The 15,307-nt window shown below is 47.7% G+C and overlaps 1 protein-coding gene across 3 annotated transcripts in view; it reads left to right on the plus strand.

The window, feature by feature from the left end:
- Nucleotides 1-15,307, plus strand: part of ttc28 (tetratricopeptide repeat domain 28) — a 108,360-nt gene that overhangs the window by 89,647 nt on the left and 3,406 nt on the right. For 2 of the 3 annotated variants that reach the window (XM_056403631.1, XM_056403633.1), the window contains 20 exons: nt 4-164; nt 269-757; nt 2,598-2,790; nt 2,914-2,994; nt 3,736-3,988; nt 5,125-5,234; nt 6,831-6,960; nt 7,156-7,383; nt 7,923-8,100; nt 9,954-10,094; nt 10,208-10,352; nt 10,470-10,649; nt 10,804-11,378; nt 11,460-11,707; nt 11,895-12,019; nt 13,079-13,156; nt 13,253-13,412; nt 13,620-13,696; nt 14,332-14,355; nt 14,651-14,780. In XM_056403631.1, the coding sequence (XP_056259606.1) occupies nt 4-164; nt 269-757; nt 2,598-2,790; nt 2,914-2,994; nt 3,736-3,988; nt 5,125-5,234; nt 6,831-6,960; nt 7,156-7,383; nt 7,923-8,100; nt 9,954-10,094; nt 10,208-10,352; nt 10,470-10,649; nt 10,804-11,378; nt 11,460-11,707; nt 11,895-12,019; nt 13,079-13,156; nt 13,253-13,412; nt 13,620-13,696; nt 14,332-14,355; nt 14,651-14,780 (3,706 nt within the window). The remainder of the gene's footprint in view (nt 1-3; nt 165-268; nt 758-2,597; nt 2,791-2,913; nt 2,995-3,735; nt 3,989-5,124; nt 5,235-6,830; nt 6,961-7,155; nt 7,384-7,922; nt 8,101-9,953; nt 10,095-10,207; nt 10,353-10,469; nt 10,650-10,803; nt 11,379-11,459; nt 11,708-11,894; nt 12,020-13,078; nt 13,157-13,252; nt 13,413-13,619; nt 13,697-14,331; nt 14,356-14,650; nt 14,781-15,307) is intronic. The other variant, XM_056403632.1, reaches the window with a different exon arrangement.

A 15,307-nucleotide genomic window follows, 5' to 3' on the forward strand; every position in this document is an offset into this window, starting at 1 on the left:
CAGGCCGTCTTCAGGGCCTTTGGGAACCTGGGCGACGTGTGCGTGTGTCGGGGTGACCTCCCCGGAGCCGTGAGGTTCTACCAGCAGCAGTTAACCCTGGCGCAGAAAGTCGGTGATCGGAAGATGGAGGCCGACGCCTACTCGGCGCTTGGATCAGTTCACAGGTAAAACACGAAGGTTTTCCGCCGTGTGATTTGCTCTGATTTCTTTGGTTCTGTTTCCCTCACCCTCTCCTCCCCCTCTCCTCCCCCTCTCCTCCCACCTTCAGGCTGCTCCGCCAGCTGGACACAGCGCTGTCCTTCCACAGCCAGGAACTGACCCTCCGAAAGGATCTAGGTGATCAGCAGGGGGAGTGCCGCGCCCTCGGCCACCTGGCAGCAGTGCACATGGCCCTGGGAGACTACGCTACAACCTTCCAGTGTTATGAGGCCCAGCTGGGCCTGGCTCAGGGGCTCAGAGACGCCCGTCTGGAGGCCCAGGTCCACGGCAACATGGGCATCACCAAAATGAACATGGGGGTGTTTGAGGAAGCGATCGGCTATTTTGAGCAGCAGCTGGCCATGCTGCAGCAGCTGAGCGGGACCGAGAGCATGCTGGACAGAGGCAGGGCCTACGGGAACCTGGCAGACTGCTACGACACTCTGGGAGACTTCGAGGAGGCGATTCAGTACTGCGAGAAATACCTGACGGTGGCTCAGAGTCTCAACCACGTCCAGGACCAGGAGAAAGCCTACAGAGGACTGGGCAATGCACACAGGTTGGCAAAGCAACGCTTAAACTCACTGCTTCACTTTCCTGCCACGAGTCAGATGAGAAGATCGGCACGGCTCTCACTTCTGTCCGTTCAAATGAAACGGGATCCAAGTAAAAACTAAAGTTCAAACACGGTTCAGTTTGTGGTTTTAAAAGGAGTTTCTCAACTTTAGCCTAATTTAACTCCAGTGGCTCGAAGTTGAAGAAATTTAACATGACAACTGTGTGATTAAACTTCTAGTGAAAATGGATAAAAGGCTTTAGTTAGTCTTCACTTTGATGGCAGTTCGGTCGGTTCACAGCAGCAGCAGCGGGGTCACTCAAGTCCCCCTGGTGCCCCCCCACCCCCACCCCCACCCCTTCAGTCCCACCCTCCATCATCAAGTCACGCCTCCTCATTTACTTGCAACTTAAAAAGCCAAAATCAAAATGTTAAATGACAAATGGAAAAGAGCAAATGCAAAATATAATTTCTTCTTTTCCTTCTTAATTGCATTTTTCAGTTGAAGCTTTTTACTTGTTTAATAGACACGATGTAATTTAACATAGTGACAATAAAAAGCATGAAACTGATGTGTTGCACACAGTTGTTGTTTTTCTTAGTTGTGATTTTCATGCACAGTGTAATTAAAATAGTCAGTTTCATATCTGTAGTATAATGTGGTTTTATGACAATGAAAAGTAAAATATTGAAATACATGGATTCTGATGTTCAGTCTCAGATGACAAAAAAACACAAAACAATAATATCGTACGATTAGTTGAAACTAAACAGATATTCAGTCTAAAAAGAGACAACAGCAAAACAAACAGATAAATTTACATTCAAGCTTTTTCAAGTTGCCATGACAACTTCAGTTTTTCATTTCAGCGTCCAGTTTCCATTTCCTGGTTTCATTCATCAAAACATCATTATTTAATTTTGATTTTAATCCCATGTAAAATTACTCTCCAGAGGCTAGCTGTTTCCTACCTAAGCTAAGCTAATTGGCTGCTGGCTCAAACTTCTCATCTGACGAGAGTGTGGTTTGTGTTTTCAGTTTCTTTCTGACGGTCTCGTCTCAGAGTCAGAAAACTGTATTTTATAGTAGTTGAACTAGTTGAGTTTGATTTCCTTTAAAATTGTCTCATGTGAACAGATTTGTAATTTCTTCTGCAGCATGCAGCCACTGCTCCAGACTCTGTGATTACATTTGTGTTAATATTTATGTCATGTATACATTCATTTATGTTCTGCGCTTTCCCATTAGTTTGGCTGTGCCCTTCAGGCAGCGCAGCATTCATGCATGACTCTCAAATGAGTCCCCCCCCCCCCCCCCCCCCCCCGCGCTTCAAGCAATTCACTTTACACATTTTAAATTAGAGTCATGACAATAATGAAAACAATCATAATTCACTAAGTGTAATAATAGTAACAAGCAGCTGTGGTGAAAGGAAGAGGGTTGGTGCTCTCGCTGCTTTTCAGACAGATCCATCCTTTCTCATATGAAACTATACAACTAATGTTCACTGGCAGGAACAAGGCTTAATGATGGGTTTCCTTTATCCATCTGTTGTAGTCTGCGTCTGCTCTCTGGAGTGTGAATGAGATGATAATGAGGAGAGAAGAGTCACTGATTCATCACAATGAACCAACCTTTGTAGATGTTTGATGTTTGTTTTCTTTGCTTTTTTTCTCTGGGAGGAAACAGAACCGTTTCAGAAAATGTCCTGTTTTTAAGAACCAGGAAGCTTTGTTGATTGCTTTCTTAATTTGCCTGAAGTTGCTCTGTGAAAACAGAAAAACCAAATGCAAAGAAACAGATTGATTGAGTGTCTGTGTTTCCTCTCCTCTGTCTCTTCAGGTCCATGGGGAGTCTCCAGCAGGCGCTGGTGTGCTTTGAGAAGCGGCTGGTGGTGGCCCATGAGCTGGGTGGGGAAGGGGGGGGTAAGGCTCAGGCGTATGGGGAGCTGGGCACCTTGCACAGCCAGCTGGGCAACTACGAGCAGGCCCTCTCCTGCCTGGAGCACCAGCTTAACATCGCACGCACAGCGGGGGTAAGAGCTTCTCGTTTCAGCTGTCTTTCCTCCTTGTGCCCTGTTGAATACGATAAATCTTCCTCCTTTATGAAAAGTACATTATGCACACAAATATACCGTAAATCCTGCTTTGCCTGTCAGGATAAATCCCTGGAAGCAGAGGCAAGCGATGCTCTCGGAGGCGTTTATCAGCTGATGGCAGACAACGAGACGGCGCTACAGGTCTGTGCAGATTCATAAAACATCATGACTCAGTATTTCCTCTCCATCATTTAAATGCACAGCTCCGTGTTTTTTATGAAATACGCTTATTCGCTCCCACGCTGAGAGTTAGATGAGAAGACGGACACCACCTTCAAGTGGGCGGAGCCGGGGATGACGTCACACCTGAGTTCATAACATTGTGGTATTCTGCACATGCACACGGTGCTGCAACACGTCCACACATAGAAGAGGGACGCTTGTGTTTGTGTGACTGGTTTAATGAGACAAGTGCTAATAAACAGTTTGATCCTGCAGCTTTTCACCTCTGTTGTTGCACAGAGCAGCCATCTTGGATTCAGGACTTTCCGAGTTAGAAATAGAAATAGGAATAGAAAAACCTTTGTCTTACTCCTTGGTGGTGTATTAAATAAAGAAAAATCCAACATCAGGGCGTGTTCCAGTTGAAATTTCCGACTGGAAACTTCCACGTTCAGATAAATAAATAAACTAAACTAAGTGACTAAGTGTCTGGCTCCATTCAACCTGCAGAGACTCCAGGCAGGAAGTGACTCTCGCTCTGCCAAGAAACAGTCCAGCAGTTTGGACAGAGCCGGGCGAGCTAAGCTAACTCTCTCCTGCTCTAGCTTCATATTTAACATACGTTGATGGTCTCATCTAACTCTTTGCAAGAAAAGTAAATAAGAGCATTTCCCTGAATGTCAGTCGAGGCCGTTAAGTGTTGAAGCTGTGCTGTTACAGTGGCACCAGAGGGCCTTGGATATAGCAGAGCAGACCCGATGTGTGAGGAGCCAGGGCCGAGCCTACGGAAACTTGGGCCTGACCTACGAAGCTCTGGGAAACTACGAGCGGGCCGTGGTGTTTCAGGAGCAGCACCTGAGCGTGGCGGCACAGACCAACGATCTGACAGCTAAAACTCTGGCCTACGGGAGCCTGGGAAGGACACACCACGCGCTGCAGAACTACGCGCAGGCCGTGATGTACCTGCAGGAAGGTGAGGTGTTTTTTTTTTTTTTTTTTTTTTAATTCATCATCTCCGCTGTGTTCTGTGTTTCTGACGTGTATCAACAAACTCTCAAAGTGTAAAAAGTGAGTCTCGGTTTCACCTTCCCCTGCAGTCAGACTCACTCTGGCTCTGGCTTTGATCTGCGTGTGGGTATCTTATTTAAAGTCAGAGTTGTTTAGGCCTGAGAACATTGTGAGTTGCATCTCTGAAGGAGCATGAAAGGTATTCATGAGTCTGACACAGGCTAATAGAAGATCAGTGCTCGGGTGTTTACCCCGGAGTGTGGTTTCCTTCAGACAGCTTGTTGTCAATAATCCTGTTTGATTTAACTTCTTCTCTGACTCCACTCCTCTCTGAAACACTCGCGCCTCTCGTTCCTCTCTCTGGATGTGAAAACAATCCTCGTGTATTAAAGAGAAAGCGTTAAACGTGCACACGTGCTCGTAAATAAGACTGAGATCAATTCAAACACAAGCTAATTGTAATGGATGTTTAAAATGAGCAGTCGGGGGTTATTTATGAACTCCTTCAGGCTTCGTCGGCCCTGTAAGACACGGCCACGGTTTGTCACTTTAACCGGCAGATCCTCTGGATTTTAATTGATCATTAACGGAACATGGCAACGAGGAATCGGGCTCAGAGTTGAGGTGAGGACAAGAGCTGAAGTGTGCGTCCAATTAACCTCCCCAAACACAAGGAGGAAACGCAGATCCCGAACATCACAGGGCCAGTCGGAGACGAACAGCCAGAGAAGTGTGAACCACAAACTTGATGAGATTCTGCCCAGTCTGAGAGCTTAATGAGAGCTAAATACAAGCCTGCGCCTTCATAGCAGGGGGAGATGAAACGTATCTGAAGAGCAGAGAGAAGAGACGAGAACTTTGAATTTGAATCAGCAGAATAATAATAAGACAAAAGACAAAAAGGAACAATGAGAGGAAAAGAAAGGCGAATGTGAGCAACCCTTCAGCTCGGAGCGAGTTCGCCTGCGTGCCGCAACAGTTGAGCGTCACATTGCCAGGACTTTCAAAGAGATGATTTTTTTTAGATCAGCCTCTGGGAAAGCAGCATCTGATCTCCTCCTGCTCCGTCTCTCTCTCTCTCTCTCTCCCTCCTCTCCTCAGGTCTGCGTCTGGCGGAGCAGTTAGGGCGCCGGGAAGATGAAGCGAAGATACGCCATCGCCTGGGTCTGTCTCTGTGGGCCAGCGGAAACCTGGAAGAGGCACAGCACCAGGTGTGTGTGTGTGTGTGTGTGTGTGTGTGCTTCAGAACCTACTGTACAAGTCTAGTGTGAAGACAGGATCAGAGATTTGTTGCCGCAGGGATGTTTTGGATGTTAGCCCCATTTTTTTTTTTTTAGAGTGGCAACAGCTGCCTCCTTCACAGAGCCGCTCCTCATCCGTTTGCAGCTCCCTGACGAGAGGCATTTTCTGCACTTCCACAGGCCCCTCGTTGAGATGGCAGCAGCTCTAAAGAGTTGTGACAGGATAAGTAGTGGTAGAGTCTTGTGTGGAGTCGTATTTCAGGCCACCAGCATCAAAGGGGCGTCAGAGGAGGCTGATGGGATCACACCATCGAGTTACAGCCTCGAGAAGCTGGAGGTGTAAATGACTCCACGATCGATCGATACGGATGATCTATCAAATCTATCAGATCCATTTTTTAACCCTCTCGAGTCTGTGTACGCATCAGCCGATGCACTGAGCATGTTTTGTCGATAATAACATAACTTTATTTATAAGTCATGTAGAGACGAGCTGAGGAAACCAGATGATGTGGATGAACTGTCTTTGAATTATTCATGTTGTAAGTGATTTACAGACACACATCAGGTTTCATTAAAGAGGCACAAAAGGGAGTTGGAATAAAAATCACTTCACATTTAAATAAACTTCATCAGAGTCACATTGAATAAATAGTGAAACTATATATATTCCTACAACCGTGGACTCTGCTAATACCTTCAGTGATCATCGCTCGTTATTTGTACCTTCTGTGTTGTTTGAAGTCAAAGAGAAGTGAAACCTACAGCATGTCAGACAATGATGAAACAAGTTCATGGAATAAACTGCAAAGGAATCTGGAGCCTAGAGGGTTAATTTGATTTAATTTATTCATTTTATTCAATTTAACAGACAATAAAAATACATAGTTACAATATAGCTACATGATCCTGATCCTCAAAGCCTTTTAATTCAATTTAATTTTGTTAATTATTATTTTATTGCCTGAATTACATCAATATTTAGTTATTTTTATTTTTGTTCTTGTTATTTTTGTTTGTTACTGTTTTTGTAATTAACTTTATTTGCATGTGATTATTTTTTCTACATTTTTCTATCCTGTAAAATAAAAATATAAAGTGTGAAAAGACATAAATGATGCAGGATACATACAAAACATCAACACGATCACCAATCAGCTGTAACGACCCCATCTAGGTTTAGAGAGAGAGAGAGAGAGAGAGAGAGAGAGCGAGAGAGAGAGAGAGAGAGCTCTCACCCAGCTGTCCCCCATGACTCTTCACACTGTCGTGTATTCGTAGCGCCTCCTGGTGGTCAGTGATGAAACGGCTCATTCAGGTTCGACCAGCAGCTTCTTCTGCTTTAGATTAAAGTGTTTTATAAAACAGACGAGCGACATCTGACAGGAAGAGACGAGCAGAGAGACAAATACAGAACTAAAGTGTCTTCACTGTCGACTGGTCTCAACCCCCATGGGAGACTTGTACAAGTGTGTGTGTGTGTGTGTGTGTGTGTGTGTGCTCTGCAGAGAACTGGAGTGCGATGCAGTGTATGACTCTCAGGTGTTTGTTCTCCGTGTGTTTCAGTTGTACAGAGCGTCGGTGTTGTTCGAGACGATTCGTCACGAGACGCAGCACAGCACGGATTACAAGCTCTCTCTGTTTGATCTGCAAACCGGCTCGTACCAGGCTCTCCAGAGAGTCCTCGTCAGCCTAGGTGAGTTGAGTGTCCTCTTCCCTCTCGTGTTGTTATTGTGCAGGGTGAAAGGCTCTGTGCGTTCAGTGTTCTCACCTTTCGTCTCTCATCCCCACGCTCTGTCATCATCACCTGACGTCTGGGCGCATTTGTTTCCTAACGCAGCTAATTAAGACTTTGTGTTCTCCTGATTCATCCTCTTGTGTTTCCACTCAGGGCGGCACGACGAGGCGCTGGCCATAGCGGAGCGAGGGCGCACGCGAGCCTTCGCCGATCTCCTGGTTGAACGGCAGAAAGGAAGTCAGCAGGCGGCGAGCACCGACCCTTACATCCCCGTGACTGTAGAGCACATCCTGGAGACGGTCAACGGTCAGAGGGCCATGGTCCTCTACTATTCTCTGGCTGGAGGCTTCCTGTACAGCTGGCTGATATCTCCAGGAACAGGTGCACACACACACACACACACACACACACACACACACACACACACACACACACAGTTTACATCCTACTCACTTGCCCATTATCGTGTTATCAAAGGCCCAGTTTCATAAACCCTCTGTGAGTGTGGACACTGGAACGGGGCTGGAATCTAACGGGCTGACGGCCATGACATTTACTCTCGTTCTCCTCAGTGGATGAACCCTTTTTATTTTGGACTCATATTCTAATCGTCTTGACATTTGAAGGACATTTGGATTTTAATCACTTTTCCTCCGAGGCCACCTTCGTCTTCGCAGCCCCATCACATCCAACATTTCTCTACTGAGGGTCTTAAAACCTTTACAGCCTCTAAGATCCAGTAGCTACTGGAGCTTAAAACTTTTAGCTCTGTTACTAATTAAGATGTTTTCCCCCAAATCTCCAAAATGTTGTGTACACGCCTCCTACTGCTGCAGCACCTCCTTTTAAAATGATGAACATAACTCATGCAGCGCAGCACGCGCCACTTCACTCACCTTCTTTCTGAAATGCTGCAACAGGTATCGTCAAGTTTAACGAGGTGTATCTTGGAGAGGCCGGAGGGGAGGTGTCTGAGCTCCAGGATGGAGGAGGGAGCCCCCAGGGAGGAGGAGGAGGAGGAGGAGGAAGTCCCCTGTCTCTGGACCAGTACATCTACAACGCTAGAGAGGCTCTGGGGGTGGACAGCCATTACAGCAGGTAGAGCTTTTCCTTTAGTGAGAAACTTTTCACCTGGTGGTTGTTGCCTGATCCTCTGACTTACTCTGTGAAATATCTCAGCAGCTATAAACACACACATTCATGGTTACCAGAGGACGAACCCTGCTGAGTTTCTCCTGTAGCGCCTCTTTGAGGTCGACGATGTGGTTTTAATTGAAATGTCTCGACATCTGCTTTGGTTTGGTGATCAGCTGATCTGTCATCCAGAGCCATCAGGTCAAAACTTCAAAACAAACCTGATGAGGATCCCATCGGCCTGAGCTGCACTTTGTATGAAGCGCTATTGCAAATGTTAGCATGCTGCAGCCCTAAATTAACATAACGAACATGGTAAACATCCCAGTGCAGCCTCACAGAGCCGCCAGCATGACTGCAGTCTCAGCCTTATGTCTTGTTGTTGTACGTCTCCACTCATTAAACCGGGGGGGGGGGGGCAGAGGAGCCGCATGCCGTGTGTCATCTGTCTTCCTTTTCTCCCTCTCCCTCTCTGCTGCCATATTTCCTTATCCTCAATTATCCTGCCCACAACTTCAGGCCTTGGTTGGTGCGACTGGACGAGTTTGTAAATCACTACCATGTGTTGTGTCAGCAAATGTTCCCCCACACAAACTGCGTCTCAACTTTCTGTGAAAACCACTGCAGTGGAGTCACTGTAGCCAGCAGCGATTCATTGCGTCTGTCGTGTGTGTGTGTGTGTGTGCGTGCGTGCGTGCGTGCGTGCGTGCGTGCGTGCGTGCGTGCGTGCGTGCGTGCGTGCGTGCGTGTGTGTGTTAAAGCTGTGGCGAGCCTGGAGCCTGATTATGAATCCTGCTCATCCACAGCATGAAATGTATTTGCACATATGCAGCACTAAAATGCTTTTCCAAGCCACCAGCAGACTTTTACTGCCCTCTAACATGCATCCAGGCAGCAGAAACTGCTATTTTAACACAGATCAAATCTCCCTGAGTGTGTGAAAAGTGCAGCCAAAGGATTCCATAAAAAGTAATGATGTTTGCTAATGGCAAATTCTGCGAGCCATCAGTCCAGTACATAAGAGTCCTATAAATAACTGCTGCCTATTTTTCCTCCTGTAAAAAGACTCATTATTCTCTCAGTGCGGTGTCACACAATCACACAAACAACTGCAGTTTCAAACATTACTCATTATCTCACGAGCAACATCGTTACCTACTGTAACTTTCTCCATCTCGTTTCATCCCCCAAATTAAAACTGTTTCCAGGATGTTTTAAAGGGAGGTGATGTAACGTTTGAAGTCAGGAAAAATAAAATATACATCAGTAATAAAATGTTCCCTTACTTCATCTCGTAGACTCAAGGTTTATGTCACTGCAGTCTTACTGGGTCTGGTCTGACCGGTAGCGTGTGGTGGCTAACGTTAGCAAGCTTGAGGCGGATATTTCTGCCTCTGTGACGCTTCTCTTTTTAAACTGTGTTGTTTTAGCGCCGACCTTCAACCTGTGACTCGCTCGCATGTTCACATTTAAAAACAACAGGTAAAATGTCATGTGCCCGGATGAGATCTCGATTAGTAAGAGTGTGCGCCTTGAGCTGACTGGACAGACTCTACTGCCCCATCATGCATTGCGTCTCTTCAGACTGCACAAAGGTAAAAGCTGTCAGTCAGCCTGGTGATGACGTGCTTCATCGTTCATTTAGTAAGTCGTACGGATGCAGACGGAGTTACTTGCAACAGATAATAAAGAAAACAAACGGTGTGAGTAGCAACGTTTCCTGAGAGGAGGAGTGTTGCGTTAAAATCACTTCCAGTTAGCTGTTCTTAGTAAAGATGGTTAGTGCTATAAACAGAAAGTCACCGTCTGCTCCACAGAGTCTGTTCCAGCAGCGAGACGGAGAGCGAAGCCGGAGATCTGCTGGACCAACAGTTCGAGGAGCTGAACAACAAACTCACCTCAGCCACCGACCCCACAGGTTACCTCCGCATGGTGTCCAGGAACAACCTCTTCAACAGGTACAAACATGCCCAGAGGATCTGTCTGCTCCCTTTGGTTCGTGTGTGTGTCTGTGTGTGTGTGTGTGTGTGTGTGTGTGTGTTCATCATGTGTGTGTTTATGCCTTCAACAGAAGCTGTCAGAGCATGACCAGCCTGTACAGTGCCACCGTGTCTCCGGTCAAAGACAGCTTGTCCTCTCCTCCCTGCCGACCCAGTAACATCAGCAAACCTCCCCTGCGAGCCCTGTATGACCTGCTCATCGCGCCGATGGAGGGGGTGTGTACGGGGTTCACGTGTCCCGGGGAAAAAACCTCCTTCATATTCCAACAAGCAGCTTATTAACGTTTCCTTTTTATGCTAAACATCGGTCTGTTTGCGTTCTTCGCTGCGCAGGGGCTGATGCACAGCAGCGGACCTGTGGGCAGACACAGACAGCTGGTGTTAGTGTTGGAGGGGGAGTTGTACCTGATCCCGTTTGCCTTGCTCAAAGGCAGCTCCTCTAATGAGTACCTGTATGAAAGGTTCAGTCTCATCTCTGTACCGTCTCTGGGCAGCCTGGGCGCCACGAGCAAGGTTGGTAGATCGTTCTAATGATGCGCTGCATCCATGATTCACCGTGTGTAAACTGATGGATTTTAGTTTTGATTTGTTTGTAATATTCTCGTATTTCTTGTATTGTTGTGAAAAGAAAAGAAAGATCTGATGTGAGTCTGTGTTCGTCCCACAGCCTCATCCTCGCCGTGGCGGCCCCTCACTTTGCACAGACGCAGGTTCAGTGGCTGCGGTGGTCGGAGCTCCTCGCCTGCCCGCCAGCGTGATGGACCGCTGGTTGTGGGGGCCCCTGCCCTCAGCCCAAGACGAAGCTCTTTGGCTGGGGGAGCAGCTCGGATGTCATCCCCTAACCGGAGCGAATGCCACAAAGGAGCGCGTGCTCGCCGCTCTGAGTCAGGCGGAGTGCGTTCACTTTGCCACTCATGTATCCTGGAAGCTCGCCGCTTTGGTCCTCGCCCCCAGCCAGGAGCACGGCGGGGCAGAGGGGCCCGGAAGCCGACCCAAGGATAAATCACCGTGCGGGGCGTCGATCTCGGGCGAGACTGCGGATCAGGACGGAAAGATCAGGAGTTCGTTTTCAAAGAGTCACAGCAGCTCAGAGAGACTGAGGCGAGCGGATGAAACCAGCGAGGACGGGGACAGTGTGTGCGAGGTGGAGAGTGTGTGTGACAGTCCCTCGCTTCAAGACTTCCTCCTCACTGCTGCTGACATACTGGGCCTGTGTCTGACCGTCAAACTGGTGGTTCTCAGGTAAAATCCTTCCACAGGTTCCACATTTTACAAATCCTGTCGGGCTGGACGGATCACCTGAGCTCTGACTTCTCTCCTCAGGTTGTACCCGGAGTCCAGCAGCAGGGTGACGGCGGACGGCGTGGTGGGTCTGACCCGAGCCTTCCTGGCCGCGGGCGTCCAGTGTGTGTGTGTCTCTCTGTGGCCTGTGCCGATCGCTGCCTCCAAACTCTTCACGCACACCTTCTACACGGCTCTTCTCAACGGCACCAAAGCCAGCGCAGCTCTGACCGAGGCCATGAAGACACTGCAGAGCAGCAAGCACTTCTCACACCCCTCCAACTGGGCGGGTGAGCAAACAGCCCTGCACATACACACTCAAGGTCCTCTTACTATCATCCGACAGCATGAAGTGCAGCTCTTCTGTCTCTGATCAAAAGCCCTTCTTGTTTTTTTCTCACATCTACAAATCACACACAAGCGGCAGAGAGTGTTTCAGTAACTGTGTTTCATCCACCAGTGTGTGTTTTCCCTCAGGTTACATGTTGATTGGAAGTGATGTGAAGCTGAACAGCCCCATGTCGCTGGTGGGCCAAGCCCTGGCAGAGATCCTGCAGTACCCAGAGCGAGCCAGAGACGCCCTCAGAGTGCTGCTGCACCTGGTGAGACACGCTCACACTCCTGCAGATATTAACAGAGTCACAGTTTACAGGAGTCTGGACCCATCAGCTTCAGATTAACACCTCGGAGTGACGTCAGGAGTGGACAACTGACTGTAACGCAGTGAACACATTAGTGGTTCGGCAGGAAGTTAATCTGCAGCAGTTTTAATAATTGATTCATCGTTTAAGTTCTTTCTTTTTAAATGAATCACCAGCTTCTCAGATGTTGAACAGCTGCTGTATTTCTTCGTCCTCTGTGATGATAAATTCAGGGCCGGTTTCACAGACGTGGTTTAACTCTGGTCTCAGACTGAAACTTCCTGTTTGAGCCGTTTTATCTCAAAGCGACTTGCACAGATTTACCTCACAGCGCTCAGAGGTCGAGTCTGTTCTGGATGAAATGAGGGAGACAAAGAACAACTCTGGGACTGAGTCTAAGATTGTTGTAGGAAAAAAGGCTCCGGAACAAGAGAGTGTCTTTCTGAGTTTATCATCACGCTGGCAGCAGGAGGCTGTTGCATCAGGCATCATGAGTCACTTCGTACAGAGAGACCACCTGAAATGTGCAGCTGCGTCTTCACACATGAGAGACATCAGGTTCAGACTGACACGCCTCTTTAAAAAGCTGAGGGTCAGATTGTTGGGGACAGTCGCAATAATCAATCAATCAATCAATCAATCAAACAAAACAATGATTCAAACTAAGTAAGTTTTGATTCATTCATTCGAAACAGCTGAAGAAAAAAAATGACTGTCATCCCTCCAAAAGATAAATGCGGCAGCAGGAGGATTAACACTTGTTGCAACCACGTTCCTCCATGTTGCTGAGGCTGATGGGAAAAAAACTCTGCTGAGCTTTCACAAAGATCAGTGTAAACCTGGCATGGCGGGCGTATGCTGCGCTCCGTCTGTCAGACCTCCATCAGAGCGTGCTGCTGACACGTCCACGTCTGAAATCCCCTAAATGTCATATTGTAAACAGCAGCTGCGGGCGCATCATCGCACATCAGAAAATCCCACGGCCATTAAACACCATGAATCACCTCTGTGTCTCTGCAGGTCGAGAAGTCTCTGCAGCGCATTCAGAGCGGCCAGTGTAACGCCATGTACACGTCGCAGCAGAGCGTCGAGAATAAGGTCTGCGTGTTGGTCTTTCTACCTCTTTTGTCTTTAAATGTCACACCGTGTCCTCCGCTCACGTCCGTGTGTGTTCTCTCCTCGGGGGGGCTAAAGGTCGGCGGGGTGCCCGGGTGGCAGGCCCTCCTGTCTGCGGTGGGTTTCCGGTTGGACTTCTCCGGTAGCGGCGCCGGCCTCCCCGCGGCGGTTTTCTTCCCCACATCGGACCCCGGGGACCGGCTGCAGCAGTGCAGCACCACTCTGCAGTCCCTGCTCGGTACCACAGCCTGTCCATTACTCAAAATGTCTCTCATGTCACTCACACTGACAGAATAACAACGTGTTTGTGCCTCCAGGACGTAGAATAAATAAACTGAGCTCTTAGATCAATCGGACCGACACGGCACCAGTTGTAAAAAGTTACAGCAGAAAATATTCATGAGCATGATGTTGAATGTGTGATTAACCTCCTGTGCTCCCTCAGGTCTCACCCCTCCAGCTCTGCAGGCGCTCTGTAAACTGGTCACAGCGTCTGAGGCCGGAGAGCAGCTCATTCACAAGGTACCGCCTCCCACAATGCACTGCGGTGTCACAGCTGTTCGTAACACTGGTGGACGATTTACTCAGATACTTGACTGAAGCAAACGCACCAATGTCGCCTGTGAAATATTTTTATGTTTTTTACCTCAAATTGTTGTTTAAAGGAAAGTGAGAAGTTTAAAGGGGAAACTTTTCTCTCACAGACTGAAACATGTGGCGAAGGAACCTGATTAAACACTAATTAAAAGACGCCACAAGCCAAAAATAAAATAAAATACAAATACCTCAAAACTGTACTTGAGCCGAGTATCTGAGTAACTGCACTCTGACTTCCCCAGACTGACGTGTGAGCGTTGCATGTGTGTTTCTAGCTTCACTCAGTGTCTCAGTGTGACTCTGTTGTGGACATGCGATGTTCCGCACCGGTCCCATCTTCACCTCCACGTTCAGCTTGAAGTGAAACATTTCATATGCAGCCATTCACGTGTTAGTGACAGGCAGCCCTCCGCACCACGTGGCTTTCTGCAGATAGCATCGTCACACAGCGAGTCATCGTTCATGCATGGCTGAGTGTGCAGTGACTCAAACCCAACGTTTACACAGGAGTTAAACCACTGAAGTTCTGTTTCCTCTTCCCTCTTACCCACCTCACAAAGGCGGTTAAAAGCATGGTGGGAATGGTAAGTGTTTCCCGACGACATTACTGACTCCAGTTCAGAGAAAGTTTAATGCTGGTCCAGGCAGGAGATAAGAGCACTGAGCTGCCTGCGAGTGTTTTATTTGACAGATGTTTGCGATGTGGCTGCTGCATCAAACTCAGCTTTACGAGAGTGAAGTCAGAATCGATTATATGACCTGTATGTTTTCAAATGTGATGTTAGACATTTAGTCGCAGGCAGACAGGTGTGTCCACGTTCTGTGATGTCTTTCAGTCAAACTTCCTCTCCCTCATCGTATCTTCTCTCCGCCCCAAAGCTTCACCAAGTGCTGGTGCAGCTGCAGTCAGGCGACAAAGAGCAAGACTTCTCACTGGCTCCCATCCAGGTGTCGATAAGCGTGCAGCTCTGGAGGCTTCCAGGCTGCCACGAGTTCCTGGCCGCGCTCGGTGAGTCACCACTTCACTTTCACTTCTCCCCGATTCACTGTCGTTAATTGACTCCATCAGTCTTTTAATTACTGGGTTCATGACCCCGAGGTCACGTCGAGTGTGTAGCTACTTTACAACAGCTGCAGGACGTCCGACAAGTTTATTAAAACGTACAAGTGCAGACTTAATCACTGATAAACTTTATATAATAACTTGTGTCTTTTTAATAGAAGGTGGTACGCAGCGTTTTACCGTTGTAGCAGGTCGAGCTCATGTGACCTACTTCATCTGCTGGAACCGGTTTTATCAGCTCATCATGTTTTGTTTTACGTAAATGTAAGGTTTTCTAAAAAATCTTAATCTCCAAAGTACGAAATCAATACAGCTGTTAACAGATGCAATAAAATAACATAATAATAGATAATAGATAATAACGGCACTAACAAAGAAAAACTGAAATCAGGACAAACCAGACCGCCGTCATCCTCAGAACAGCAGAAGAAGAAGAAGACAGGTAGTGTGAGGGCTGCTTGTGTGTGTGATAG

The sequence above is a fragment of the Seriola aureovittata genome, chromosome 18, assembly GCF_021018895.1.
Source record: "Seriola aureovittata isolate HTS-2021-v1 ecotype China chromosome 18, ASM2101889v1, whole genome shotgun sequence".
Taxonomy (NCBI): Eukaryota; Metazoa; Chordata; class Actinopteri; order Carangiformes; family Carangidae; genus Seriola; species Seriola aureovittata.